The sequence below is a fragment of the Grampus griseus genome, assembly GCF_964374135.1.
Source record: "Grampus griseus genome assembly, chromosome: 1".
Classification (NCBI taxonomy): Eukaryota; Metazoa; Chordata; class Mammalia; order Artiodactyla; family Delphinidae; genus Grampus; species Grampus griseus.
The window spans coordinates 334,453-361,031 of NC_139017.1; the positions used below are offsets into that span (position 1 = coordinate 334,453).

Consider the following 26,579-nt stretch of genomic DNA (forward strand, 5'->3'; position numbering starts at 1 on the left):
AAATAATCTCTTCATATATATTCTAAAGAGCTTCTGAGCTTGATTTTATCTTAGTTCTTCAAAGTCCTTATACAGCCAGGCAGGCCATGGGTTACAGAACCATTTAGACTAGTGGGAGATGAGAACCACATATATAACATCTGAATTTCTGACCATCCACTTAATAAAATGTCTGTGATTCAGCTCAGTTCATATCTCCACAATCACACATACTTTCAGGTCTCAATAGAAAGTGTATATAATACACGAAGGAGGTTAATTTAGATGGAGGACAGGTTTTTTTCCCATCTGCATGTTTTCATTGAACATACTCTAAACGCTCAATTGAGGACTTGTTGTGGAGTGGGCAGTGATATTCCATACTAGTGGAGTTGATGTTTCTAGATCAGATCAGTGTGTAGGTTTAATTAGAAGGAGCAGAATATTTAATATTATAGGTTGTGCTCCCAGTGGTAGATTCGTTCTTGTTTAGAGTATCAAGAAATCTATTCTAGTATTTTTTTAATAGTACATATTACTTAAATGTCAGAAATAGATTGTGTTAGATGGTTGCTCTGTATTTTCTTTTGTCCTTCTCCCCATTCTCTGGATTCTTTCTGCAAATGTCAGGAGGAAGGAGCCAACCATGTTAGTGACACTGCATGGTTGTAATGGTGCTCGCAGAGCCAAGAGTTGTAGAAGGTTATAGTTTCAGTGTATCTTATTACAAGTATGGATAATACAGTAGACCTTCAGTGGTTACATTTTGGAGCCTGCTTTTAAAAATGCTTCCTGTGGCATTTGTAGGACCTCTTATAAAGGAGTGGTATTTACTTGAAATTCATATTAGATTCAGTGGTAATATTTTGTGGTCACTGTGTTTTGTTGTATTGGCATTAAATACTCTTTTTCGGTGAGCTTAGAATCAAACTAAAAAGAAAAATCAAAGCAAGAAGAGATTCTTGTATGATCAGAACCAAAGTTATTGCTGTGGGCTATCAACCTTTTTCTTGTGAGTTAGACTTTGTAGGAATATATTGAAGAAAAGGAAAGCTTTAGTAAGGGATAATAGTCACATGATCTGTTTTCTCAATTCAAATGATATCTTTTTGATAATAGAAGGTTGCTAATTATGTTTAAACCTACAGGATTGTAAAATTTAGAAAAATTACTGGATTCCATATTTTATTACTGTAAACATTTTAAAAATGAGATATTCTGATTATGGAAAGCTATTTGGGGAACATACAGGGGGCCTTTCTAGCAGTTTGGGCCTTCACTTAATTTACAGTTGCAAGCAGGGATAATTGTTGGCTCATGGAGACTGCCTCGAGCCTGCTGTGGCCTGTTGTAACCTGATGAGGTGATAGCAACAATTAAATGAATTGAAGCAACACCATTCACCTCCTGAAAAAAAGTCAAGCTGTTTATATAACTATATGTGTGTGTATATGGTTGGTAACTGCAGACTTGTCTTTGTGTTTATTTAGATTTTAAAAATTGCACACCTGTTATGTATTTCCATAAATCATTGTAAAATATACCCTGCAAAAATCCAGTGAAATTCTCTTAAGATTAAAAAAGGGGGAAGGGACTTCCCTGGTGGTGCCGTGGTTAAGAATCCTCCTGCCAATGCAGAGGACACAGGTTCGAGCCCTGCTCTGGGAAGATCGCACATGCTGCAGAGCAACTAAGCCTGTGCGCCACAACTACTGAGGCTTCACTCTAGAGCCCGCGAGCCACAACTACTGAGCCCGCGAGCCACAGCTACTGAGCCCGCGTGCCACAACTGCTGAAGCCCACGCGCCCAGAGCCTGTGCTCCTCAACAAGAGAAGCCACCGCAATGAGAAGCCCGCATACCGCAATGAAGAGTAGCCCCCGCTCACCGCAACTAGAGAAAGCCCATGCGCAGCAACGAAGACCTAACACAGCCAAAATTAAAAATAAATAAATTTATTTTTTTAAAAAAGGGGTGGGGGAGAATTCATCAGTACAGTTGTGTTTTATTTCCAGTGTCTGCAGAAGCCAAACCTGACCACAGACACAAAGGACAAGGAGTACAAACCCCATGATATTCCCCAGAGGCAGTCTGTGCAGCCCTTGGAAACGTGTCCCCCAGCTCGACGAGCAAAACGCATGAGAGCGGAGGTGAGAGCCTCGTGAGGTTGATCAGACAGGCCTCAAGTCCCGGTGCTAACGTGTGTCTGACCCTGGATTTCTCTCATGCACGTGCTCTTCATAGATTGAACTTTACTAACCTCACAGAGGGATGCTGTTTATACTCTGGCTTTTACACTTGGGGGAATTGCACTGTCAGAGGGGTGAGGAATTGAAATCTTTCTAGGTTTATGCTGCCTGGACAGTCAGCTGCTGCATGGTTAATGGTCAGAGGCTAGGAAGAATAGGTGAATAGGCGTTCATTGTGACCCTTGTGATGTTGGGCAAGATTTATTGGGAATTAAGGTTAGTAGGAGTGAAGTTGGAGATTTTTGCTGAAAAGTACTGTTTTTGAGAGGTTACGAAGAAGGTAGTGAAAGCTATTTTTCTCAGACTTCCTGAAGAGGAGTATGGAATCTGTGGCAAACATTTATGCTAAGCCAGAAAATATTCAGGGAGCAAGGGGGCTGGTGATGTAACACACAGATAACATGAGAGTGAAGCCTGAGGGAAGATGAGGAGTGAAAGACTTAAGAAAGACAAGTTGCTCTTAGATTTTTCTGCTCTGAGAGGTTTCTCCTGGAAAGGGAGAAGAGTGTTCTCCCAGTTACCTTGTTCCCACACAGAGCTGGGTAGGTTTCGGGTTCCTTGATGGACATATGAGTATGAAGAGTCAGTGATTAATATATTAGGAACAGTTTAGAACTGGGAAGCCTCATGGCATTAGTTAGGTTTCTGAATCAATAGTTGGGTTATTTAATAATTATTGGTGAGGATGAAAAAAATCAGCCATTTTGCTTTCTGAGGAAATGGATAAATAAGAGAATTACTTTTCACTTAGGTAAGTTGGAGATACGAAAAAATTTAGCGACTCCATTTTTTTGAAGTGAGAATCCCTCAGAATAGGAACATATATGGTTATTTGAAACCCACAAGCAGGCTGCAGGTTTATTCGTCTTAAAGTCAGTTCTTGTTTGAGCACATCTTGATCTTTAAATGTGTAAGACATGCCCAGTGCTGTGGATGCCTAGGTCTGTCTTGATGACACATCATGGTGATGGTATGGCCCTGGAAGAAATCGTGTTAGCAGTAGATATCCTGATTGTGCATGAATGAACACAGGCACAGTTCCACAATGTCACTTGTGTCCCAGAGCAGACAAGGCTTTGCTTATCAACCAGTATGAGCACTTCGTGGACACCAGGTACTGAGACTGGCTCACAGGCTCTCACTGATGAGGGAGCCGTGACTCAGCGGTGTTAGGGGAGCAGTTTGTAGTGACAGTTCACTACAAGAATTAATAGAAACTTGTTGTGGAAGCTGAGTTTTCCTCGAATGCTGTCATACTTTGGAAGAGCCAGCAAACTCTTCTAGGCTGATGAAATTACGTTATTTATGTAACTGTTCAGGATTTGGCTAAGTTTTGTAAGTTGTGAGTAGATGAGAACTGAGGGGCTTCTAGGAGGAAATACACACTGTTCCCAATTTGGGTAGTAACACTTCCTATAAGTCATCCCTGATCCTTTGACTTTTTCCTAAATTTTTGACCTGTTGAAGTGGAGAATACTCCTAACTTCTAAGTTTCCTCATTCATTCCTTAAGTAATAATAATATTAAGGGTGGAATCTCTGCTCTAAGGGAGAGAGTTTTGAATGTCCTGTTAATAGAGAGAATTTATAAGATTATAGGCACTTTGTGATTCCAATTGGATTTTAGAAGATTTCTGTCTTTTTAAAGGAAATATTCATGTATATGACAAATTTTTTTAAGGCCATGAATATTAAAATAGAACCAGAAGAGACAGCAGAAGCCAGAACTCATAACCTGAGACGTCGAATGGGATGTCCAGCTCCAAAGTGTGAAAATGGTAAGAAAGTTCATCCATGAATAGGAAGGAAGAGTGAATAAGTAAAAACAATCATTCATCTGGTAGTTAAGAAAATATTGGAGCAACTTTACATACCAGTCACTGGGTTGTGCCTTGAGAAATAAAATCTTATTAATATCCTTGTTTTCATAATTAGATGACTGGAAAGAGAGATAAACAAATGAATATATGCATATTAGAAATGTGATTGAATTTCTCAACTGTAACTAGTTGCTTTTGAGGTGGCCAAAAAGTTCATTCGGTCAGTGAATATGTTGTTCCATACAGTTCTTGGTGAAAATGAAAAATGTGTCTTATTTTTACTTAAAACCAAGCAAACTTTTTGGCCAACCCAATACTTTGAAATTTGGTTCAGTAGCATTAATTGTAAAGAAGTGATTTGTGAGAAGCATAGGTGCCTTTGACTGAATATCTGATAGGCTTGTTTCAGGCATGGCAGGCAGGCAGGCTTTCTTAATCTGAGTTTTAATTGACAGATGCTCGCCTGGTCACTGCTTGATGTCAGCCACTGAAAGGTAGGTTTGACACTGTCTTGAGAGAAATTCTATATAGGCAGGCACTTAGTAATGAAGAAGTAGTTATTGAAATGGGCTTTTCTTAGTGACTGATGAGTTAGTGGGAAAGGCAGCACAATGTAATGGAAAGTAGATGGAGTTGTAAAAATACAGATCTGAATCTGAATCCTGGCTCAGCCACTAACTAGTTGTATGACCTTAGAGATACTTCTTGACTTCTTTTAATGTCAGTTTTCTTGTCTTTGAAACAGATTGGTTGCAAAGGGTTATATGATTGATATAATAACAATTGATGGAAAGCATTTAGCGCAATACCTTCCGCAGAATAGCTCATTAATTGATAGCTAGTGTTTTAGAAAATTTTCAGTCTTTGAAACCAGGAAGCTAGAGAGGCTAGTAATCTTAGATCATGGAGGGATAATCTGTAACGTGGAGGGGGTGCTGTTGGTGAACAGTCAGTGTCTTATGGTCAAGATCAAGAGGAATTTGCTTTCACCAGCATATGTTATGTCTTAGTCTTTAGAAGAGCATATCTTCGGCTCCCAATTTGAAAGCATACAGACCTGAGCAACATCTGGTATCATATCTTGTGCTTGTATCTTGGAATTTGAATGGTGTGAGAGTTATACGTCACCCTAAAGTAGGCAGCACGGAGCTCCTGAACGTAGTAACTCTGGGTGCTGCTGCGCTGGAGCGAGCAGAGAACTGTGTCCGGGGCACCCCAGCAGCAGGAGGGATGAGCACGGGAGGGAGCTGACGGGACAGAGCAGAGGGAGTGCTGACCTGGACTGCCTCCTACAGAGAAAGACGGGAAAAGCAGCCTCAAACAAGAACCTGCTGAGAGGAAGGAGTGTATTACAGAGAGCGAGAAGGAGAAACCCAGGAGTCGAGCGAAAAAAACCACCAGTGCTGTGAGTCGACATCTTTAAACACTTTTACAGCCCGGTTTATACTTAGTGCCTTACCTGGGACTGCTGGCTCAGTGTCTCACAATGAAGAGACCTTTCGAGGTGGTTTGTAGTATCAGTTTATAAACAGGGAAGCACGGATGCGTCGTGAAATCAGTAGTAACAGCTGGGGGCGTTGACAGCCATTTTTCTGGAGGACGTTCAGTTTAGCACTGAATATTGGTGAGCTCAATCCTATGGAGAATTGTCGATAACCGACTAGCCCACCTCCAAGCGAGCTGAAGGTAGATCAGAAATCAAGATGATGTTTTCCAACTTTACAGCAAGGAAGGATAAGGGAAGGAGTGCGCAGGTAGGAGGGAGGCTAGGGCCTAGCAGGGTCAGAGGCCTGGGGAGCTGTTCACTCAGGTGGAAACAAAAAGCCAAGCTCTCTTCCTCAGCCCCCTTCTGAGCACCTGGGAGCAGCTTGATGACAGTGCTTTTGATCTTGGAATTGGAAGTTATTCCAATTAAATGTTCTGTTCATAAATATCATCTCCCTCTGCCCCAGCACAGAAACAAACAAAGCAGTCAGAAAGCTAGCAGAGCCCAGGTTTCTATTTGCTACAACAAAAAAGTCTGCTCCGACTGCCATAATGAAATATCACAGACCGAGTGGCTCAAACAAGCGAAGTTTATTTTCCCACGGTTCTGGAGGCTACAAGTCTGAGATCAAGGTGTTTGAAGACTTGGTTTTTTCCTGAGGCCTCTGTCCTTGGCTTGTAGATGGTCATGTCCCTGTGTCCTCATGGTTTTCCTCTGTGTGTGTCTGTGTCCTAGTCTCTTCTTACAAGGACACCAGTCATACTGGATTAGGGCCCACCCATATGACCTTTTTAACGACCTCTTTTAAGACCCTGTCTTCAAATACAGTCACATTCTGAGGTACTGGGGGTTAGGACTTCAACATAGGAATTTTGGGGAAACATGATACAACGCATAGTAGGTAATGACTGTGTAGTTTTATTACTGTGTATTTGGGGGAACTTCTTAACTATGACTAATTAGAATGTAAAATGGTAATTTAATGTGGTTAGTTAACTTCAGTTTTGCCATGTTAAAAGGAAACTAAGTTTTGTAAAAACTGTAAAATCTTTGCCTTTTAACATGGCAAAATTGAACTTTTCCTTTATTAGTTCTGTTTTTGGTTAGGTGGATAATTTATTGCCTAACATGTTATTCTTCTAGAAGACTATCTTTCTGTAAGCTACTAAAAGCTGGATATTTAAGTAACAAACTTTAATTAAAACACACAATTGAGAAATCTTGGAGATCACTCTTCAGAGTTGGGAATGCATGAGATATTTTGAAATATCCCATAATAGAAGGTGAAACATTTCTATTTAACATGTCCCTTATAGAGGGTGAAACATTTTCACTTGCAGCATATTGGAGAGACTAGATTATGCCTCAGATCCATTTCATTCCTAGAGTTTCACAGAATCAAACAGCAGCTCATGCCCCTGTGTTCTGTGCCCATTTTCATGCTGCAGGTTGACCTGTATGTCTGCCTCTTGTGTGGCAGTGGCAACGATGAGGACCGGCTTCTCTTGTGTGATGGGTGTGATGACAGTTACCACACCTTCTGCCTGATCCCGCCGCTCCATGATGTTCCCAAGGGAGACTGGAGGTGTCCTAAGTGTTTGGCTCAGGTCAGAATTAATAGCAGAGGTGGCATTAGAAAATTTCCTTAAGAAGGTGTTTTCTTCACCTTCCGGTTTTAGATTTGGCAATTGATAATAAGGAGTATCATGACAAAAATTGGGGTGGGCCTGAATAGGAAAGAGGTCTTGGAAGTGAGCTACGCAGCTATGCAGCAAGCTGAGAGTCAGAAAAACATTTTAATAACTACATTTTTAAAAATTTCATTTAAAAAAAGCATTGCATGCTCTTTGCAAAAATTCTTAGGCACTGAACAACTTAAAAAATAGATAATTTCATAGTCCATAGATAATCACTGTTAATATTTCGATGTATATTCATCCAAGTGGAAATTGCACAAATGGAATTACACTACACAAGTAATTTTAGTAAACATATATAATTTCTCATATATACATATATATGTGAACCAAAAGTAAATATACATATAAATAAATATCTTTCCTTTTTCTTTCTTTGTGTTTTGACAGGAGTGCAGTAAGCCACAAGAAGCATTTGGCTTTGAACAGGCAGCCAGGGACTATACCCTCCGTACTTTCGGGGAAATGGCAGATGCGTTCAAATCTGATTACTTCAACATGCCAGTCCATGTATGTACATATATAACTGCTTCAATTTAGGATTTTAATAACTTTTGGGGAAAGGTATATCTGAAGACGTTTGAGTTGGCCCTTATCTCTGATAGTCAGTCATTGTCTTGCACAATGAAACCTTTAATTTGTTCGGTAGTATTAACATTCCACAGTACTTCAAAATGCATTCTAATTTTTCATTTGATTAAAGATAGGCTTTTTGAGACAAATCATATAACGACAGTAACAGAATACCAATGAAAGGAAATCACCAGCAATCCTTTCAGCTCAACAAATAAAATTCAAAGAAAACTTTGCAAAATTTATTGAATGACTCCTGTGTGCCAATCCATGTGCTGTGCCCTGGGGGCACATTTACCTCTTGTTATGTTGTCATAAGTTAGCACTGTAAACTTTAGGATTTTATATTTATTTATTTATTTGGCTTCGTCGGGTCTTAGTTGCAGTGCATGGGCTCTTTGGAGCACGGGGCTCTCTCTAGTTGTGGCACGCGGGCTTAGTTGCTCTGCAGCATGTGGGATTTTAGTTCCCCGACCAGGGATCGAACCCACGTCCCCTTTATTGGAAGGCAGATTCTTAACCACTGGACCGCCAGGGAAGTCCCTAAACGTTAGTATTTTAAATTCTCCTTTATTCCCTTAGAAGCATAAGCATGCTTCATTCAGCATTTACTATTCCATCAAATGAGTACACTAAAATGAATGGTTTCCTACCATACTTCTGGATATTTAAGCTGTTTTTCCTCACTAGCAACAAAGTGCTATAGCAGACATTGTATGCATCTCCTTTTGGGGGGGGGCGGGGGCTGTGTTGGGTCTTCATTGCTGCGCGTGAGCTTTCTGTAGTTGCGGCGAACAGGCACTATTCTTTTTTACGGTGCATGGGCCTTGCATTGTGGTGGCTTCTCTCGTTGAGGAGCACAGGCTCTAGGCTTCAGTAGTTGCGGCACGTGGGCCCTAGGGCACACGGGCTATAGTAGCTGTGACGCGAGGGCTCTAGAGCGCAGGCTCAGTAGTTGTGGCACACAGGCTTAGTTGCTCCACGGCATGTGGGATCTTCCCGGACCAGGGATCCGGGAACCAGTCGGGATCTGGTTGTTGAGCCCACCTGTGTCCCCTGCATTGGCAGATGGATTCTTAACCACTGCGCCACCAGGGAAGTCCTGTATGCGTCTATTTAATTGGATTATTTTCTTAATATTTATCCATTTTTTTTCCATCTAATAGCTGTATCATTTACGGGACCATAGCAGTGTATGAGTGAACCTGCTTTGCCTCACATCACTAACATTAACTGTTAAGTTACTTAAAATGTCCCCTTATTTAACAGACTTATAAATTCAAGTAATATTCCCTTTGAATTTTCAGTTCTTTTTACCCCTCCTGCATTACATATTATTTCCCCATATGTTCGCTTAACCAGTCCTGGTGCCTCTTGTATTTGTGGTTGGCTTTTTGCACTTTGAGGGACAGGCCTCTGGCCTCATATCAGATTAGTGCAGATCCTAAGCACTCAGCCTGGCCAGCCCTTTACACTTGGGCCTGCAGCCGCAGAGTTGTTGCACCCTGCCTTTTCCTGGTGACTGCCCACACTACTCTCCGCAAGGTCTAGTGGAAAGAGTGAGAGGGTGGACTCAGGTGATGTGTTTGAACGCATTTCAGAGGATAAAGCATTGTTCAAATACAGCTAAGCTAACTACTGTTACTAAACAGAAGTCAACCAGGTTGTATATTAGATTCCTCAAAACAGAAAAACATCTCCAGTTCTTAAATCTTAGCACTTTGCTTTCCTTGAGTCCTTTTACAGTAGTGGCCAGGTTGTTGATAGAGGAACATGAATTCTTAGTCAGCTCTTGGTTATAAAATTCCTTTTAGAAAATGAGGTTCATGTCTGAATTGTCGGGGGCCAGTTGAGGAACACTTGGGACGTCATGTACAATTCTTCCTCAGGCTGCTATCCTGGGATTCCTGTCACTTAGCCTGTCTAGTCAGATTGGTCACCGGCAGTTTGTGAGTGTCTGAGGAGAGTCACTCTCTTTACTTCCTTGTTTTGTATGCAGATGGTTCCCACAGAATTGGTTGAGAAAGAATTTTGGCGACTGGTGAGCACTATTGAAGAGGATGTTACCGTGGAATATGGAGCTGATATCGCCTCGAAGGAGTTCGGCAGTGGCTTCCCGGTTAGAGACGGGAAAGTGAAGCTCTCGCCTGAGGAGGAGGTAGGTGTGGCTGTGAGCATGTGGACTTGCGGGGGCGCCGGCGGGACGGGCAGGGGGCGCCTTTAGAGCGAGCCCACTGTTGATCCAGAGGTCATCACGCTGGGCTAGTAGCAGCTGTGCTACAACACGTATGTCACTTGGAACTTGAGATAGTCATGGAAATTTGTTGGTTGGCTTGAAGTAATTTATGATACTTTCAGCAAATCCTTAATTACCAGATTTTTAATGATTTCAAGAATAGCAGAAAGAACCCATAGAAGAATTCTAGTCCCAACTAGATGATAAGGGAGAATCACTTACCTCCCTTCGACTTCCGATTCTGTAACTTTGGTTGCTCGTTCTGAAGAAAATCTGAGGGATTGGAACCAGATACACACACATAATATAGACACACACACACAGACACACACACACAAGTCCATTTATGTAAAGCGCAGAGCTGGGCAGAAGTAATCTATGGGCATCCAGGAGGTAAGCATAGTGGCCCCCCCCCCGCCATTCTTTTTATTTTGAAGGAGACTTTTCAGCTTGCTTTTTGAAACCAGCAGAGTTCCAAAATGTTAGCATGATAAAGAATTTAAGTATAAAGTATAAACCTTTATTTATACTTTATTTATAATGTCAAGATATTCTCCTTATTTTTAGGAATATCTTGACAGTGGCTGGAATTTGAACAACATGCCAGTGATGGAGCAGTCTGTCCTCGCTCACATCACCGCTGACATATGCGGCATGAAGCTTCCTTGGTTGTACGTGGGAATGTGCTTTTCTTCCTTCTGTTGGCATATTGAAGACCACTGGAGCTATTCCATTAACTACCTGCACTGGTAAGGGGTTCCAGAGAACCTACAGATGGTATGCACGCTGAGTTGGAAAACTTACCCACCTCTTAGTTGTGACACATCTCTTAACTGAGTCTGAAGAGTGATGAGGTTTTTTTTTACCATAGGTTTTTTTTTTTATTTTATTACTATGGGGCAGGTATCCTAACAATTTAAGACAAAGGTTCTTAAGAATCCATAGGAAATCCATGAAACCCTGCACTTGCACATGAGTTTTCAAGTATAACAGGCTTCTGGGGAGAAGATAAGACAGCTTTTCACTAATTGTCAAAGAAGTCTTTACTCGCAGAAAGGTTAGAAAGCACCAAGTTGCTTTTACTGCGGAAACCCCTTCCCGTTCTGTGGGCTTGGTGGCCCAGATAGCCCTTTGGGCGAGGAGTGGGGCATGGGGCATGTGGGTCCTCCAGGACCTCGGGACTGACTGCTCCTGACGGCCTGCTGAGTTCTAGCATCACTGTGCACCGTAGGTAGAATGCGCCCCATCCGCGCGTGTCTGTGTGTGTGTGTGTGTGTGTGGTGGGCTGGGGCGGATATTTGGGCTTTCTAAGCTTTTATTTCACATCTGTTTCCCTCCCCTCCATTTCCCTTGCTTTCTGAGTACAAAAATATTTGAAGATCTGTAACTCACTTAAATTCCCACACAGGGAATTTGAGGATGTACCACAAGAAAGAGGGAGCTGGCCTTTTACGTGCCGAGAGTCAGTCCTGCTTCCCCAGGCAATTGCTCCCAGCTGTGAAATGATGTTTACCATACCTCACAGGGATGTTACAGATTAATTGGTTGACAGTTAAATGTGCTTTGAAGAGGAGCTCTTTAGAAATGCTAATCGCCTTACTTAGAGTTTGGTTTAACTCGCTGTCAGGGCGGAGAGTTGCCATCCCTTGCTAGTTGCTGTAGGAAATTGTGGTGACCACATACCCTGTAGCTAACATAATACCTTATATTCTTAGAAATGCTAGATATCTACATTTTCTGAAGGGTCAAGGGTCAGGGAAAATGGGAGGGAAAAGAGGGACCTCAGATGGGAAGTCTCATGTTTAAACTTTATCCTTGAAGAGGGAAAATGTATTACATATGTTCAGATCATATTTCTGGTGATACTTCTTCAGTTTGAACATTGCCTTACAAAGCAGGATCTAAAAAGTAGGAACTGGTTAACCATCTTGTTTGCATTGGTGTTTGCTGGTTGATTTTGTGTATGAGTTGAAGAAGCTACTGAAATTTCATGTAAATTTTGAGATTGATCTGCTTTTACAATCTATTTTAGGGGTGAGCCAAAGACCTGGTATGGAGTCCCAGGGTACGCTGCTGAGCAGCTGGAGACGGTGATGAAAAGGCTGGCCCCGGAGCTCTTCATCTCCCAGCCCGACCTCCTCCACCAGCTCGTCACCATCATGAACCCCAATACCCTGATGACTCACGAAGTGCCTGTATGTTTTGGGTCAATCCTCCTGCCACCCAGGCTTAACTCCCCACTTCTCTTTTTCCCTGTTGCTCACGTTTTTATGAAGCTGATTTGGCTGTGTAGAAACAGCTGTTTGGTGTCATTTAGTACAATATTGCATTAAGCCAGTGGGACTGGATCCTCAGACACCATAGAAAGCTGAGTTGTTGCAGCTGATGACTAGATTGCTGAGCAGCCTTACTTTGCAATAGTGACTGTGAGGCTGTCTCTTCCTTTCCTTTCTGGTGTTCAGTTCAGAGTACATTCACAGGTTGTACACCATCACCATTCCTGCATTCTAAACTATAACTTTTGTTTATAACTTCAGACCTTCAACACAGCAAAACAAAAACCGTAAAAAATAAGTGTTGTTAGTATAAATTAGTTTACTCTGAAAATGGCTAGGTTCTGTTATTGATATAATTAGATCTAAACTCTTGTGTCAGAATCCTTCATACTCCATCCCTACTTTAGAAAATAACTCATTGAATTTACATGGTGACATGCTTGGTGGATCGTACATTCTCCCTGCTGCCCCTAATTAAGCTTAAGAGAAAATTTATTTCAGTGTCTTGAGCTTGGATTTCAGGGTTCCCACTCTAGACTGAAAGATGCTTATTGGTGCTTTTTCCTATGAGGTTTTTCTACGAAGTAACAGTTATTTTTGCTTAGTGGCTTCCTTTCGGAGGAAACTCTGAAGGCATTTTGGGAGGCCAGATTGAGATGTATGAAGTTGAAGAATCCATCTTAGTTAGCTCAACCAAATGTAAATGATACATTTACAATGTTAAGAGGAATTCTTGATCTTGCGACCTTCATTTTATGCTTTTGGGTTCACAGGCCAGTAAATGGGGGCAAATGGAAAGGAATTTTCTTTGAGGGATCATAAAATATTCATGGGCCAAAGCTTAGAAAATAAGGACCAATAGTCATCAAAATACCACCATCTCCTCGTTGTTGGCATTTTCCATCTTGACCCCCCCCACCCCCGCCCTACGTTGATGGGTCTTTCTGATCTGTTATGAGTCGCTGGCTTTAGAAGAGACCTCTCGCCCTGTTCTTTAATAGTTGAGCAAACCACGTGGGGCTAGACTCTGGACCTAGAGAGGTAGGTGAATGAACTCGTGCATTCGGGAACTCACAGTGTAAGGGAAAGACAGCGTTTACACAGATCACGGAAGAGTGGTGTGGTTTGACAGTGGTGTTGACTCGGGGGCTGAGCCATTAACTCTGAAAGGGCTGGAAAGGGCTCCTAATGGCGTTTGAACCAAGGCATGGGCTCTGAAGGGGAGTTCGTGTGGCAGAGAGTTGAGGAGGAGGCCCTCCCGTTGGAGGGCTGGAGGGCTGGAGGGCTGTGCTCCTGCCGCTGTTGCCGACTGCAGACTTGGCCTGTCAGAGCCCGGAAGGGCGTGTTCCAGCACAGGGCGGAGCCTCAGCCCGAGTTGCACGGCCTTGTGGCCTGGGTGCTGCTTGAGAATTGGCATTTCCAACAAGTTCCCAGTTGCTGTTGCTGCTTTTGGAATGGGAACTACATTTTGGAGAACCGCTGGTGGAGAGATATGTATTGAAAAGACATCTAATATTATTACTATTATGTAGTAGTTCGTTCAGTCTGAGGATTTTGTGCCTAGAGCAATATAGGTGTTTTTCGGGTAGAGGGAAAAGGGGAATTGCTGGTGGGAGGTAAGTTTGAGGCCCAAATGAAGAAGATCTCTGTGTGGAATGAGATCCTTGAAATAGAGTGGAATTTCTTCAATTGGTGGTAGGAGATCCTATTTCAGTATGATAATATTTGGAAAGATGTGTCCTGATCCTGGATGTAGCCAGATTTTTGTGGTGTAAGCTGTTTTCTCTTGAGATACTTATCAACCTGGCAGTCTGGGGAACTACTCCATCTTGTGGCAGAAATGAATATCTTTAGGTAATATTCAGCCATACTTTTTTCCCTACCCTTTCTGGAGAATCATCTGATAGTCTATGTCTAGATTGTCTTTCGTGAGGATGTCGCTGAAAATCTCCAATTTCTGTCTCCTTAGGTTTACCGAACTAATCAGTGTGCTGGGGAGTTTGTGATCACATTTCCAAGAGCCTACCACAGCGGTTTCAATCAAGGTTTTAATTTCGCTGAGGCCGTTAACTTCTGCACTGTCGATTGGGTGTGTAATTAGGACCTAGCAAGCCTTTTCACATTTACCGTTTTTCCTGCAGAAATGGTATAGAATGCTTAGAAACTGTCATGTGTCTAGTTGCTTAAACCAGTTGCTGCTGAAATGGCAGGTCAGCCAGCTGTGTACCTTCCCAGCAGGAGAGGCCCTGGCCCTGCAGTGTCAGCCAAGACCTGGTGAAGAGTCTGCTGAGCGACGTTTTGGCTGAAGCTTAGTATCTCATTGCAAACTGATAACAACCAGTTCCAGTCTTAAGACTGTACTTTATGCAGCACTGGCTTAAATTATCCAAACACAGTAAATTTTAATGACATTTGGTTTCAGGTAGTTGTAAAGTGGAGTTTTTATATTAGTATTAATACTTTTCATTTGCCTAAGAACTACCTAGTTTAAGTGGGTGTGGTGTTAAATCTAATAAATTATGACCTTCAGTGCCTTTTTTTTTTTTTTTAAATAATACTGGGTTGGCCAAAAAGTTCCTTCAGGTTTTTCCGTAACATGTCAGGGAAAAACCCAAATGAACTTTTTGGCCAACCCAAAATAGTTGGCCCAATAAAATAATACCCAGTAGTAATACCTACATCTATAATTGTTTTCTGTTCTATAGTTTTTAGAGCATTATTGTTCCCTGAAGTAGATTAACCACACCAGTTCCACACAGTTGTTTCAGGAAATGTGTAAATTCATATTTCCAATTAGATTCTACATTGTTGTAGACATTACTGCATTATTAATACATTGGGTTTTTAAACCAGATTTTAATCAATGTACCTAATTTGCCAGATCCTTGAGGTGCAAAGATTTTAAAAGGTCCAAGGCTTGTTAGAGTCTAGTTTTAGGATTGATATATGATATCAATATATGACCCAAGATGTGATATTTGGTAATTGATAATAAAGGTCAGGAGTCTTAGGAAACAGGAAGGAGAGAGATGAATGTCACGTGTCCTCCCTGTCTTTTGGCACAGCTGCCCTTAGGCCGACAGTGCGTAGAGCATTACCGCCTGCTGCACCGCTACTGTGTATTTTCCCACGACGAGATGATTTGCAAGATGGCCTCCAAGGCGGACGTACTAGACGTTGTAGTGGCATCAACTGTTCAGAAAGACATGGCCATTATGATTGAGGACGAGAAGGCTCTAAGGGAAACTGTTCGTAAATTGGTAAGGTTTCTGGAACCCCAACTGCATGTCATTGGGTGTTACTTAGTAAAGTTCTTATGCACTTTGAAACCATTTTAAGGAAACTTTTCCTTCATTTCCTTTAAGACCATTCTAATAGATGTATATTGACGTCTCATTGTGCTTTTACTTTTCATTTTTCTAATGGCTAATGATATATTGAACATCTTATCATGTATTTATTTATACCTGCACATGTATCTCTTGGGTGAAGTGTCTGCTCACATGTCTTGCTCTACCCCTTTTTCATTGGATTGTTGGGAGACTTCTCTTTATTCTAGACACCAGTCCTTTATCAGATAAATGTTCTGCAAGTATTTTCTTCCAGCTAGTGGCTTGTCTTTTCATTCTCTTAGCAGTGTCTTTCAAAGAGCAGAAGTTTTTCATTTTGATGAAGTTCAGTTTATCAGTGTTTTCTTTTCTGGATCTTTCTCGGCGTGTCCTTCTTAAGAAATCTTTGCCTGACCAAAGGTTTTCTCATGTGTAGTCATCTAGATGTTCTAGGTTTAGATTTTACATTTAAGTGTTGAATCCTCTTAAGTAATTTCTGTTTATGGCAAGGTGTGGGTTGAGATCATTGTTTTTGCATATGGCTGTCTAACTGTTCCAGCAACATTTCTTGAAAAGACTCCTTTTTCCATTGAATTGCCCTGGCACCTTTGTTGAAAATTAATTCACACATGTGTGGAGCTACTTCTGGACTCTGTTCTAGTCTGTTAGTCTGTGCATTTGTCCTATTGCTAATACCATATGGTCTTGATTACTGTAACTTTCTAATAAGTTTTGAAATGAGGTAGTGTGAGTCCTCCAACTTTGTTCCTTTTAAAAATTGTTTTGCCTATTTTAGTTCTTTTGCTTTTCCATATAAAGTTTAGAATCAGCTTACTGATTTCTATCAAAAAGCCTGTTGGCGTTTTGATTGGAACTGCATTAAACCTATGGATAGTTTGGGGGAGAATTGACATCTTAACAATACTGAGTCTTCCAATCCATGGACATAGTCTATCCCCTCATTTATTTAGGTGTTCTTGATTTCTTTCAGTATTTTGTAGACTGCAGCACACAGATTTTACACATATTTTCTTGGATTTGTAATTAGGTATTTCTTATTCTTTGGTACTATTATGAATGGTACTTTAAAATTTTTTTTGATTTCCAATTGTTTATTGCTAGTATTTAAAAATACAATTGAGGGCTTCCCTGGTGGCGCAGTGGTTGAGAGTCCGCCTGCCGATGCAGGGGATGTGGGTTTGTGCCCCGGTCCGGGAGGATCCCACATGCCGCAGAGCGGCTGGGCCCGTGAGCCGTGGCCGCTGAGCCTGTGCATCCAGGGCCTGTGCTCCGCGACGGGAGAGGCCACAACAGATACAGTTGACTTTCCAAAATTGACTCTGTATCCTACCTCCTTGCTAAATCCAGTAGTTTTTTGTAGATTCTTTTGGGACAGTCATATCCACAAATAGTCACATTGATTTTTTTTTTCTTCTTTTATGTGCCTCTTTAGAATGTTGGCTCCGTGGAGCTCACCTTGAACCAACAGCTCACCTTCCCCTGATATTGTACAATTGGGAAAACAATGCCCAGAGGGTTTAAGCGTCTTACCAAGGTCTTTGGAACTTTGAGCACGCATAATTTTTTTCCCAGATGTAGAAATTTACAAATTAAAATTGGGTGAACTGGGGCTTCCCTGGTGGCGCAGTGGTTGAGAGTCCGCCTGCCGATGCAGGGGATACGAGTTCGTGCCCTGGTCCGGGAAGATCCCACATGCCGCGGAGCGGCTGGGCCCGTGAGCCATGGCCGCTGAGCCTGCGCGTCCGGAGCCTGTGCTCCACAACGGGAGAGGCCCGCGTACTGCAAAAAAAAAAAAAAAAAAAAAAAATTGGGTGAACTAATATGATTCATTCTCAACCAAAATCCATGGAGTTGATCCTTAATCTTTAAACAAAATTTTAGCCATCTGCATCACAAAGTCCTTTTTAACGACTAATTCCAGATTAAAACCAAAATTCTTTTGTTAGGTTTTCCTTACTTTACTGATTAGCAGGAAGTGAAATGGTCAAAAGGTTGAAATACAGAATAAAAGAGTAAAACAAAGGAGCCTTGATGGTTTATAAACTGACTTAATCAGACTCTGGCATTCTCAGAGTTAGATCTGGATCCAGTTCCAGATAAGGAGAGAAAGTGGTACAAGTTTGATTTTTCCATAACAAAAGGTATATCCTAGAAGGGCTAGATGTCAGGTGGTACAAAGTACAGTAGAAACTTCCTGATTCGGGCTTTCCTGGTGGTGCAGTGGTTGAGAGTCCGCCTGCCGATGCAGGGGACAAGGGTTCGTGCCCCGGTCTGGGAGGATCCCACACGCCACGGAGCAGCTGGGCCCGTGAGCCATGGCTGCTGAGCCTGCGTGTCCAGAGCCTGTGCTCCTCAACGGGAGAGGCCACAACAGTGAGAAGCCCGCGTACTGCAAAAAAAAAAAAAAAAAAAAGAAACTTCCTGGTTCAAGACCTCATTTATCTTGACAGTATCAATTGGGAAATTCCTTGTTACGATTACAGTCTCTGTTGCACAGATTGTCGAACCTTTTCCAAGAACTTCCCATATAAGAGGCTAATAGACCACTCAGCGTCTTCACATTGACAGTTCCTGCACGGTAGTCTTTTTTACCTGCCCCATCTTCTTTCCTTTCATTTATATTTGTTCTTTTTGTGGATTCTCCAGCAACATTACTCTGAAGCCCTGTATAGCATGTTCGCTGTAGTAGAAAGTATATGCATTTCTTTTGCTCTTATCTAGACCCAAAATATGGACAAGGCCAATTTGGAGTAGAATAAACAGCTAATCTCCGTAGTTTTATGGGCCTGTTAATAACTGTTCTCATACTCAGATCAAAATGGCCAAACATAAGGACCTACCGTGTCCAGAAGGGGTTCTCCCTAGATGGGTGAAATAGATTAACTTGCCCACATTTGCTAGGTCCACACACATTTTTTAAAATTTATTTATTTTTGGCTGTGTTGAGTCTTTGTTGCTGTGCGCGGGCTTTTCTCTAGTTGCGGCGAGTGGGGGCTACTCTTCGTTGTGGTGCATGTACTTCTCATTGCGGTGGCTTCTCTTGTTGCGGAGCACGGGCTCTAGGCGCGCGGGCTTCAGTAGTTGTGGCTCGCAGGCTCAGTAGTTGTGGCTCCCAGACTTAGTTGCTCCGCGGCATGTGGCATCTTCCCGGACCAGGGACGAACCCATGTCCCCTGCATTGGCGGGCGGATTCTTAACCACTGCGCCACCAGGGAATTCCCCCACACATTTTTAATCACGCACTCTCTACTCTCTACTTTGGTAAGGCTCTTTTTTTTTTTTTTTAATTTAAGCTCAACTATTACATGTTTGTCTTGGGGGCTGATGGATTGTATTATCCTTTGGAGATCTCTAAAGTACACACTTTATTCTAGGGAGTAATTGATTCAGAAAGAATGGATTTTGAGCTGTTGCCAGATGATGAGCGTCAGTGTGTAAAATGCAAAACCACATGCTTCATGTCTGCCATCTCCTGTTCTTGTAAACCTGGCCTGCTTGTTTGCCTGCATCATGTAAAGGAATTATGTTCCTGTCCTTCTTATAAATATAAACTGCGGTGAGTAGGAAGAATGATTTTTTTTCTATGGAAAACACTAAATCCTTAGTGTAAAACATCGGATTTCCTCCAAACCCCCATGTCTCAGAGCTAAGCCTGCTATTCTGTTTCCAGGTATAGATACACTCTGGATGATCTCTACCCCATGATGAATGCACTGAAGCTTCGAGCAGAATCTTACAACGAATGGGCCTTGAATGTGAACGAAGCTTTGGAGGCGAAGATTAATAAGAAGAAAAGTAGGTGGTATATAGAAAGTGTGACTTAGTGATTGGCAAATTGGGACTGATTGTAACATAGCCAACTTGAAGTTATCAGCAAATGGATTACTTGAAGCAGCCTGACTTAGCCCATCTGTCCAGCCAGGTTTGGACATTTAGCAGAGGTTTTAAAGCCAAGAGTGAAGGAGGCATATGTCCTTACATCAAAGTGAAGTCTTGATATATGAGTTTTGCAGGATCGTGTATTTAACAAATATCGTATTGTTACCAAATAACCTTTACACCTCTTTGTCTCAGAAATAAAAGTATTTCACATTTTATATGGACCTTTAGAAAAGGTTTTTGTTTGTTTTGCTTGTTTTTGAACTAGATCTCAGGACAAAGACAGCATATCATTAAATTAAGAGTCTGTGAAATGCTGGTTTATTACTTCTTAGTTCTAGTCAAAGTCTCTGTCTCTTGTTATTACATTTGAAAGTTACTGCTTCCCTTCAAAGCGTTTTCATTTGCTTTCCTTTCTGTCGCTCAGCAGGTGACTCTTCCCTCTCCTGTTTAGGGGTGGGTGCAGGTCACTGTCTCTGAGCCCACCAGTTTCCTGCCAGGTGCAGAGTAAAATGCAGGAGGAAAAGGTGGTTCCAGCCACAAGAAGAATTGCATTTGCTCTGTTTTGACAAGGCAGGGGTTCTTTGTTTCTTAAACATTTTCACATTGAAGGGCAGCTCTAGGCACTTTTTAAAGTATTCCACTCTCAGCCAAAAAAAAAGAATAAATTTATTAGAGGTAAAGCATTGCAAATATCCATAGGTAAGAACTGATCAAATCGAACCTCCCCCTCTATATTTCATACCAGTATTTCATACATAATGATCACAGAAAAGGTGATCTTTTCTTTATTCCTAGGCCTCGTCAGCTTTAAGGCTTTGATTGAGGAATCTGAGATGAAGAAATTCCCGGACAACGATCTTTTACGTCACCTCCGCTTAGTGACACAGGACGCGGAGAAATGTGCCTCTGTCGCCCAGCAGCTGCTTAACGGCAAGAGGCAGACGAGGTGGGCACTGTGCACGCCCTGGCTTGGGCTCTTTGGCAGCCTGTTGTGGCTGGTTTTACCCATGACATTGGAGTCTGGGGCTGGTGGGGAACCTGCTCTCATACAGTCTCCTTGGGCCTTTGTCTGTCTAGGTATCGATCTGGTGGAGGGAAATCCCACAATCAGTTGACAGTGAATGAGCTCCGACAGTTCGTGAGCCAGCTGCACGCCCTGCCCTGTGTCCTCAGTCAGACGCCACTGCTGAAGGTACCTGGATGGGGAGGTGGGGGTGCCCGCCTTCCTGTGTTTTGTACACAAGCCCAGGTCACATGATCAAGTTGTCTTCCCCTGTGGTTAATTTGTACATTTATTTGCAAATGCTTTTAGTAACCCGTTGAGTGGTACGTGTATATAAAGAGATTGTAACAGGCCTGCAGAGGAGAGAGAAGGTTGGAAATTTTTACCTTTCACAGTGACCACCAGCTACTATAGTTGGTACAAGTCTCTCTTAGAGTCACTTGTGTAACTGTCAGTTGGCTTATGTATTCATTACCTTGTTTACCTGTATTGTTGCTAGAATCAAGTGAAATGGCAGAGGGTCACGTTGAACATGCACTGAAGATTCTGAGTTTTCAAGAAGCCAGTTACTGAAAATATTGTTTTGATGCAACAATCTGTGTTTTTTAAGGATCTCTTGAATCGTGTAGAAGATTTCCAACAGCATAGCCAGAAATTGCTCTCTGAAGAGATGCCCAGTGCCGCTGAGCTGCAAGACTTGCTAGACGTCAGCTTTGAATTTGATGTTGAGCTTCCCCAGCTTGCTGAGATGCGTGTCCGGCTGGAGCAGGCCCATTGGCTGGAGGAGGTGCAGCAGGCTTGCCTAGACCCCAGCTCCCTCACCTTAGATGATATGAGACGTCTCATAGACCTGGGGGTGGGTCTGGCCCCATATTCAGCTGTGGAGAAGGCTATGGCACGGCTTCAAGAACTGCTCACGGTATCAGAGCACTGGGATGACAAAGCCAGGAGTCTCCTCAAGGCCAGGTAAACAAGCACGCCCATGCCTCTGCCCGGGGAAGGCTGGCACTGCGTCCGTCCGGGAGCACGGAGCATGGGGAGTAGGGCGGCACGTGGGCACAGTAACTGAGCTGTGTGTGCAGAAATAGCTGAGCTGTTCGGAGCTGCTTTGGAGCTTGGGCAAAAGAATATTAATTTCTTTCCTTGCGTAACCGATTGTGAAATGAATGGTTCAAATGGAAATACCTTTTCTAGAGTCGGTTTAATGAAATTTCCCTGGACCTCGAGGATAACATCTTTGAGAGAAGAAAGCATTTACAAATAAGTGGAACTGTTTAAACCCACAGTTAATGAAAAAGATCCCAAGGAGTCTTAAAGAGAAACATCTGAGAGTCAGTGTGCACTGTCTTTAAGATGAAAATGGTGCCGTAATTCTCCACATTAGTGCTGTTGCTTTGTGACCTTATCTATACGCGAGAGGTGGGCTGGATTCAAGCTAACCATCTGAGGGGAGAAGATGATTCCCTCCCTATTCTTGCTTTCTGTCTGACAGATCTTTACTATTCCAACTGACAAGATAAAGTACAAGAAATACCTAGGTTCCAGACATTATTTTGTAATCCTAAAATAGTGGTCATTGAGCAGAGAGTACAAAAGTTTTGGGTTCTGTGCTTTTGGTATGTTGATATCCTGGAGATTTTTCATTTTCTTAGTGAAGCTGTGTGAGTCTTGATAGCGTATCTAGTTTAACATAACGTAAATTATCCCTAAGTTATCTTTTGCAAGTGGAAGTTTATGGTTATTCCAATGTCAAATCAGAAATAAGTAGAACTTAAATGCTTCACTGAGTTATTTGCTATTCTGAATTTCCTTTGAAGTGATTTTTCTTTTTTGTGGCAAGCGGGGGCTATTCTTCGTTGAGGTGCGCGGGCTTCTCATTGCAGTGGCTTCTCTTGTTGCAAAGCATGGGCTCTAGGCGCACGAGCTTCCGTAGCTGTGGCGTGCAGTCTCAGTAGTTGTGGCTCACGGGCTCTAGAGCACAGGCTCAGTAGTTGTGGCGCAGGAGCTTTGTTGCTCCGCAGCATGTGGGATCTTCCTAGACCAGGGCTCGAACCCATGTCCCCTGCATTGGCAGGTGGATTCTTAACCACTGTGCCACCAGGGAAGTCCCTGAAGTGATTTTCCTATTTTCTCTGGTAAGTAAACCACGAGAAAAGTGAGCCACAGTGTAAAAGCTGAGTAGTGTCATTTGCTTTTGTAGGCCTCGGCATTCATTGAACAGCCTTGCTACGGTGGTTAAGGAGATCGAGGAGATCCCCGCGTACCTGCCCAATGGTGCGGCTCTGAAAGACTCTGTGCAGAGAGCCAGAGACTGGCTTCAGGACGTAGAGGCCCTGCAGGTAGGTTTACAAAATGTCCCGTGTGTGTAAGTGCATCTGTAAAGAGCAGTAATGTAAACACTTGCAAAGGGGAATATGTTGGATCTCACTACACAGGTTCAGTGTTTGGGTTGGCCGGATTACTGATTCTCTTCAACCTTGTGTAGATGCACTTAACCCACCCCATCTACTGTCCTGACTAGTTAACTCAGTATTTAAAGCTTAGGTAATTTAACCAACCTTTTCTGGGAGCTTGGGACCCTCCCATAACAGACTTAATTACTTGGTTGGGGTTGAAGAAAAAGAGCTAAAAATGAAGTTGTGGGAGAAACACAGTTTCTAACGTCTGACAAGTACAGCTATCTCTTGCTGGCTTGCCAACTACTTGGAGTTTACATAATGAAGAGTAGCAGATTCAGTGAGTCTTGATACATGATTACATGGCCAAACTAGGCCCTCAGGCCCAGGACTTTCACCAAGTAATGACTTAAATGTGCTCCATACCTACAAAAGCAGTGAGATGAGCACGTTCTAAAGTAACTGTCCAAAGTAATCAGCACTGAGTGTCTGTGCCCCTGTGCTAGATGTTGTACTTGCTAAGACTTACTTATAAGTTAAAATAGAAAATTAAATTCACTTGTAACATTATTAAGGTATAGACAGAATATATTCTATGTTCTTCCCAATTTTCAGCTGGATAACTTCATTTGAAAAGTGGTTGGTGGGAGTGTCTTCCTTTTTCTAACGATCATAAACCAGTGGGTCTTACGGTCCTATTGAGAAAAAAGATCTTGGAATTATTTAATGGGATAGGTTTTTAAAATTTTAATTTATATTGTTCTTGAGGCTCAAATTCTGTTTTGTTGAAGCCATCAGATTCTAGGAATAAAATACCATCTGGTCTTCTGAATATCTATGTAATTTTAAGTGGTGCTAATTAACCAATTGCTAATGAGAAATGCCAAACAGGACAGTTTTAGCCACGTGTTTTCAACAAAACATCTGGACATCTATTCTTGTTAATAGGGAAGAGAAGATACATTGTTTGATAAATATTACATAATTAAGGGGTGACCCCAGCCCGCCAAAGAAAAAACCAAGGAAAGTGTTTGCTGTGTACATAAACTTCCCCAGTGAGGTTTTTGATGCAGGCTCTTGTCTGTGGTTGTTGGAACTGTAGCGGGTACAGTCACGGTCCCCCCTTCCACTCATGGTTGCTGGCAGCCAGAAGGTGAGGTCATGACGACGAGGAGAGGTGAGCATATGAAATCAGAAGCAAGGACACATGTCTGGGTGGGTTTGCTCCCTTCATGTGCTGTAATGTATGCACTGCTTAGTACGGTGTTTGCAACAATGTCCATAAGGACGAAAAGCAAGTTTTGCTCCATTCCTGAAATAATAGCCTGGTCTTTCCTTGCGTCATATATTTAAGGACTAGTAGAGAGGTGTGACCAACAACAAGGAACCTCTTCGTGTTTAGTGGATTATTTATTTTAAAAGGTCATCCAGTATTCTGCTGTTCACTTAGGGAGTACTCCATATGTTTCTAAATGGAATACCATAGGCATAGCATATAATTTGTGAGTCACCTTTTTACGCATCCAGCAGAATACCTATGCCCTTACAGTTTCAATCCTGTGAGAATAAATAGAAGGCCCCCAAGGTGATTCTTAATGAATAATAAAGTTGGAGAGCCAGTGGGCTTTCACAACTCATTTTTTGTTTCCTCAATAATCTATACTGAGTTACTGTAATTCATCATTGGTGAGTGAATTGGAGTAAAATATTTGTTTTGTTGCTTTTCTTTCTCTAAGTCAGTATGGAAATCCTTTGAGTTATTACAAATTTACATTTCTGTTGAATTTTTTTCACACCATCCATAGGGACCAAAATGACAAGTGAATTGACAAGGGCATAAACAGTCTGAACAAAGGGAGCACAGTATATGCCAGGTCCAAAGTTGTATCCATGGGCCCAGCACAAAGTAGGTTCTTCCTTGTCGAGTGGAAGAACCCACACTGCTCCACCTCCACCACCATCGGTCAGCTGGCAGGTTTTGTCAGCACCCGTCCGTGAATTTAATATGTTGAAATCATGGGGTAGGCCCGGTCCGACTGGTACTTTTCCCACTTACATAGAAGTAATTTTTTTCGCCTTGATTTATTAGGCTGGAGGACGTGTGCCAGTGCTAGACACACTGATAGAACTTGTTACACGAGGACGATCTATCCCGGTGCATCTGAATTCTTTACCGAGACTGGAGTCACTAGTAGCTGAGGTTCACGTTTGGAAAGAATGTGCTGCTAATACATTCCTGACTGAGAATTCGTCCTATTCTCTCTTGGAGGTAAGTTTGCAGTTAGCCCACCTACAAGACCTTGGGTCCCCTAGCCTGGCAAAACATGTAGTCCCTCACACACAGAGGTGGCATCACTGACTGATCTATGCTCTAGGAGTTACTTTTCTCAGTGGAGCCAGGGAGATTCTTCTAAGTTTCTACTGAAACTTTCAATTGAAACTTAGAAGAATCTTAAAATGTTTTCTGCATATGTTTAGGGATAGCATTCACTGTCTAAGGAAGAAATTTTCCTCCTTGAAGTTCCTCAGTTTGTTGAAATTGGACGTTTAACCTTGGCCATGCTTCACCACTTGCTTTTAACAAGCGCAATAAAAGATCTCATCCACCTCTCAAAGTACTATAGTTGCACTTCTTGTGTTTTTTGGTAAGCTGATGCTGGTCACACATTATGACTGGGATCATTCTGTATCACATTTTTTTACTTACTGTTTGATTGAATCTGGAATCAAAGTCTGTCTTTTTGTGAGATTTCCTTCTTTCTTTCCTCCCTCTCTTCCTTCCTTCCTTCCTTTGTAGAAGAGAGTTTCTGGCTTCAGGGAGGCATGTTACACAGAAAATACTAAGAAACTCACATCCTTCCCACTCCTTAGGCTTTTATTTGGTGACTTACTAATGCTTCATCTGAAATCCATTTTACCGGCGGTGGTGCTTTGTCCACATTAGGTGCTGTGTCCTCGATGTGATATTGGCCTTTGGGGATTGAAGAGGAAGCAGAGAAAGTTAAAGGAGCCCTTGCCAAGTGGCAAGAAGAGAAGCCCCAGAGTAGAGAGTCTGAGTGACCTGGAGAGAGCTCTGACTGAAAGCAGAGAGACTGCTTCAGCTGTACGTACTGGGGTTTCTCCTCCTCTTTTCTCCATGGGGGAGGATAATCTCTAACTCTCTCTTACTTACTGGTCATATTGGGAAGGCAAGTAGAAGACTAACTTTAAAAGTGCTCCGTTTTACCAGAGCGGCCTTGGGAGAATTGTCATTTGTAAAAGTTTTGAATGGAAGGTGCATAGTGGTGCAGAGGACTCAGGGAAGGCCTCCCAGATTCAGAAATAGTCTTTCCAGTGCCCAAGGCTTGGTCCAGGGATGCAGGTTCAGGACACCCAGGCTAACGGATATGTGAACTGCAATGCCAACTTACTAGTTTACAACAAGAAATACACCTAAAAGGGCACTGGATACTTGAGTCTGACCTGCATTTAGCATACGCCCTGTTGATTCAAAGATTGTATCATCTTCAGGAAGGTGAAGCAGTATCTAGCTAATGTTTAGTGAGCAGAGTATCAGAACAGAAGAAGACAGCTATGTGATCTGGATGCTTTTTGAAAATTAAAAAAAAATTTTTTTTTTAATTGAGCTATAGTT

General features: G+C 42.3%; 1 protein-coding gene across 1 annotated transcript in view; it reads left to right on the plus strand.

Moving 5' to 3' along the window:
• Positions 1-26,579, plus strand: part of KDM5B (lysine demethylase 5B) — a gene marked incomplete at its 5' end in the record, with an annotated part of 76,696 nt that overhangs the window by 40,427 nt on the left and 9,690 nt on the right. Inside the window, 18 exons of the mRNA XM_082649690.1 lie at positions 1,994-2,128; positions 3,908-4,004; positions 5,342-5,451; positions 6,981-7,139; positions 7,620-7,739; positions 9,802-9,960; positions 10,606-10,787; positions 12,071-12,233; positions 14,284-14,403; positions 15,380-15,574; positions 19,039-19,220; positions 19,335-19,459; positions 20,342-20,492; positions 20,624-20,738; positions 21,160-21,515; positions 22,750-22,888; positions 25,035-25,214; positions 25,890-26,048. Coding sequence (XP_082505816.1) covers positions 1,994-2,128; positions 3,908-4,004; positions 5,342-5,451; positions 6,981-7,139; positions 7,620-7,739; positions 9,802-9,960; positions 10,606-10,787; positions 12,071-12,233; positions 14,284-14,403; positions 15,380-15,574; positions 19,039-19,220; positions 19,335-19,459; positions 20,342-20,492; positions 20,624-20,738; positions 21,160-21,515; positions 22,750-22,888; positions 25,035-25,214; positions 25,890-26,048 — 2,847 coding nt within the window. The remainder of the gene's footprint in view (positions 1-1,993; positions 2,129-3,907; positions 4,005-5,341; positions 5,452-6,980; positions 7,140-7,619; positions 7,740-9,801; positions 9,961-10,605; positions 10,788-12,070; positions 12,234-14,283; positions 14,404-15,379; positions 15,575-19,038; positions 19,221-19,334; positions 19,460-20,341; positions 20,493-20,623; positions 20,739-21,159; positions 21,516-22,749; positions 22,889-25,034; positions 25,215-25,889; positions 26,049-26,579) is intronic.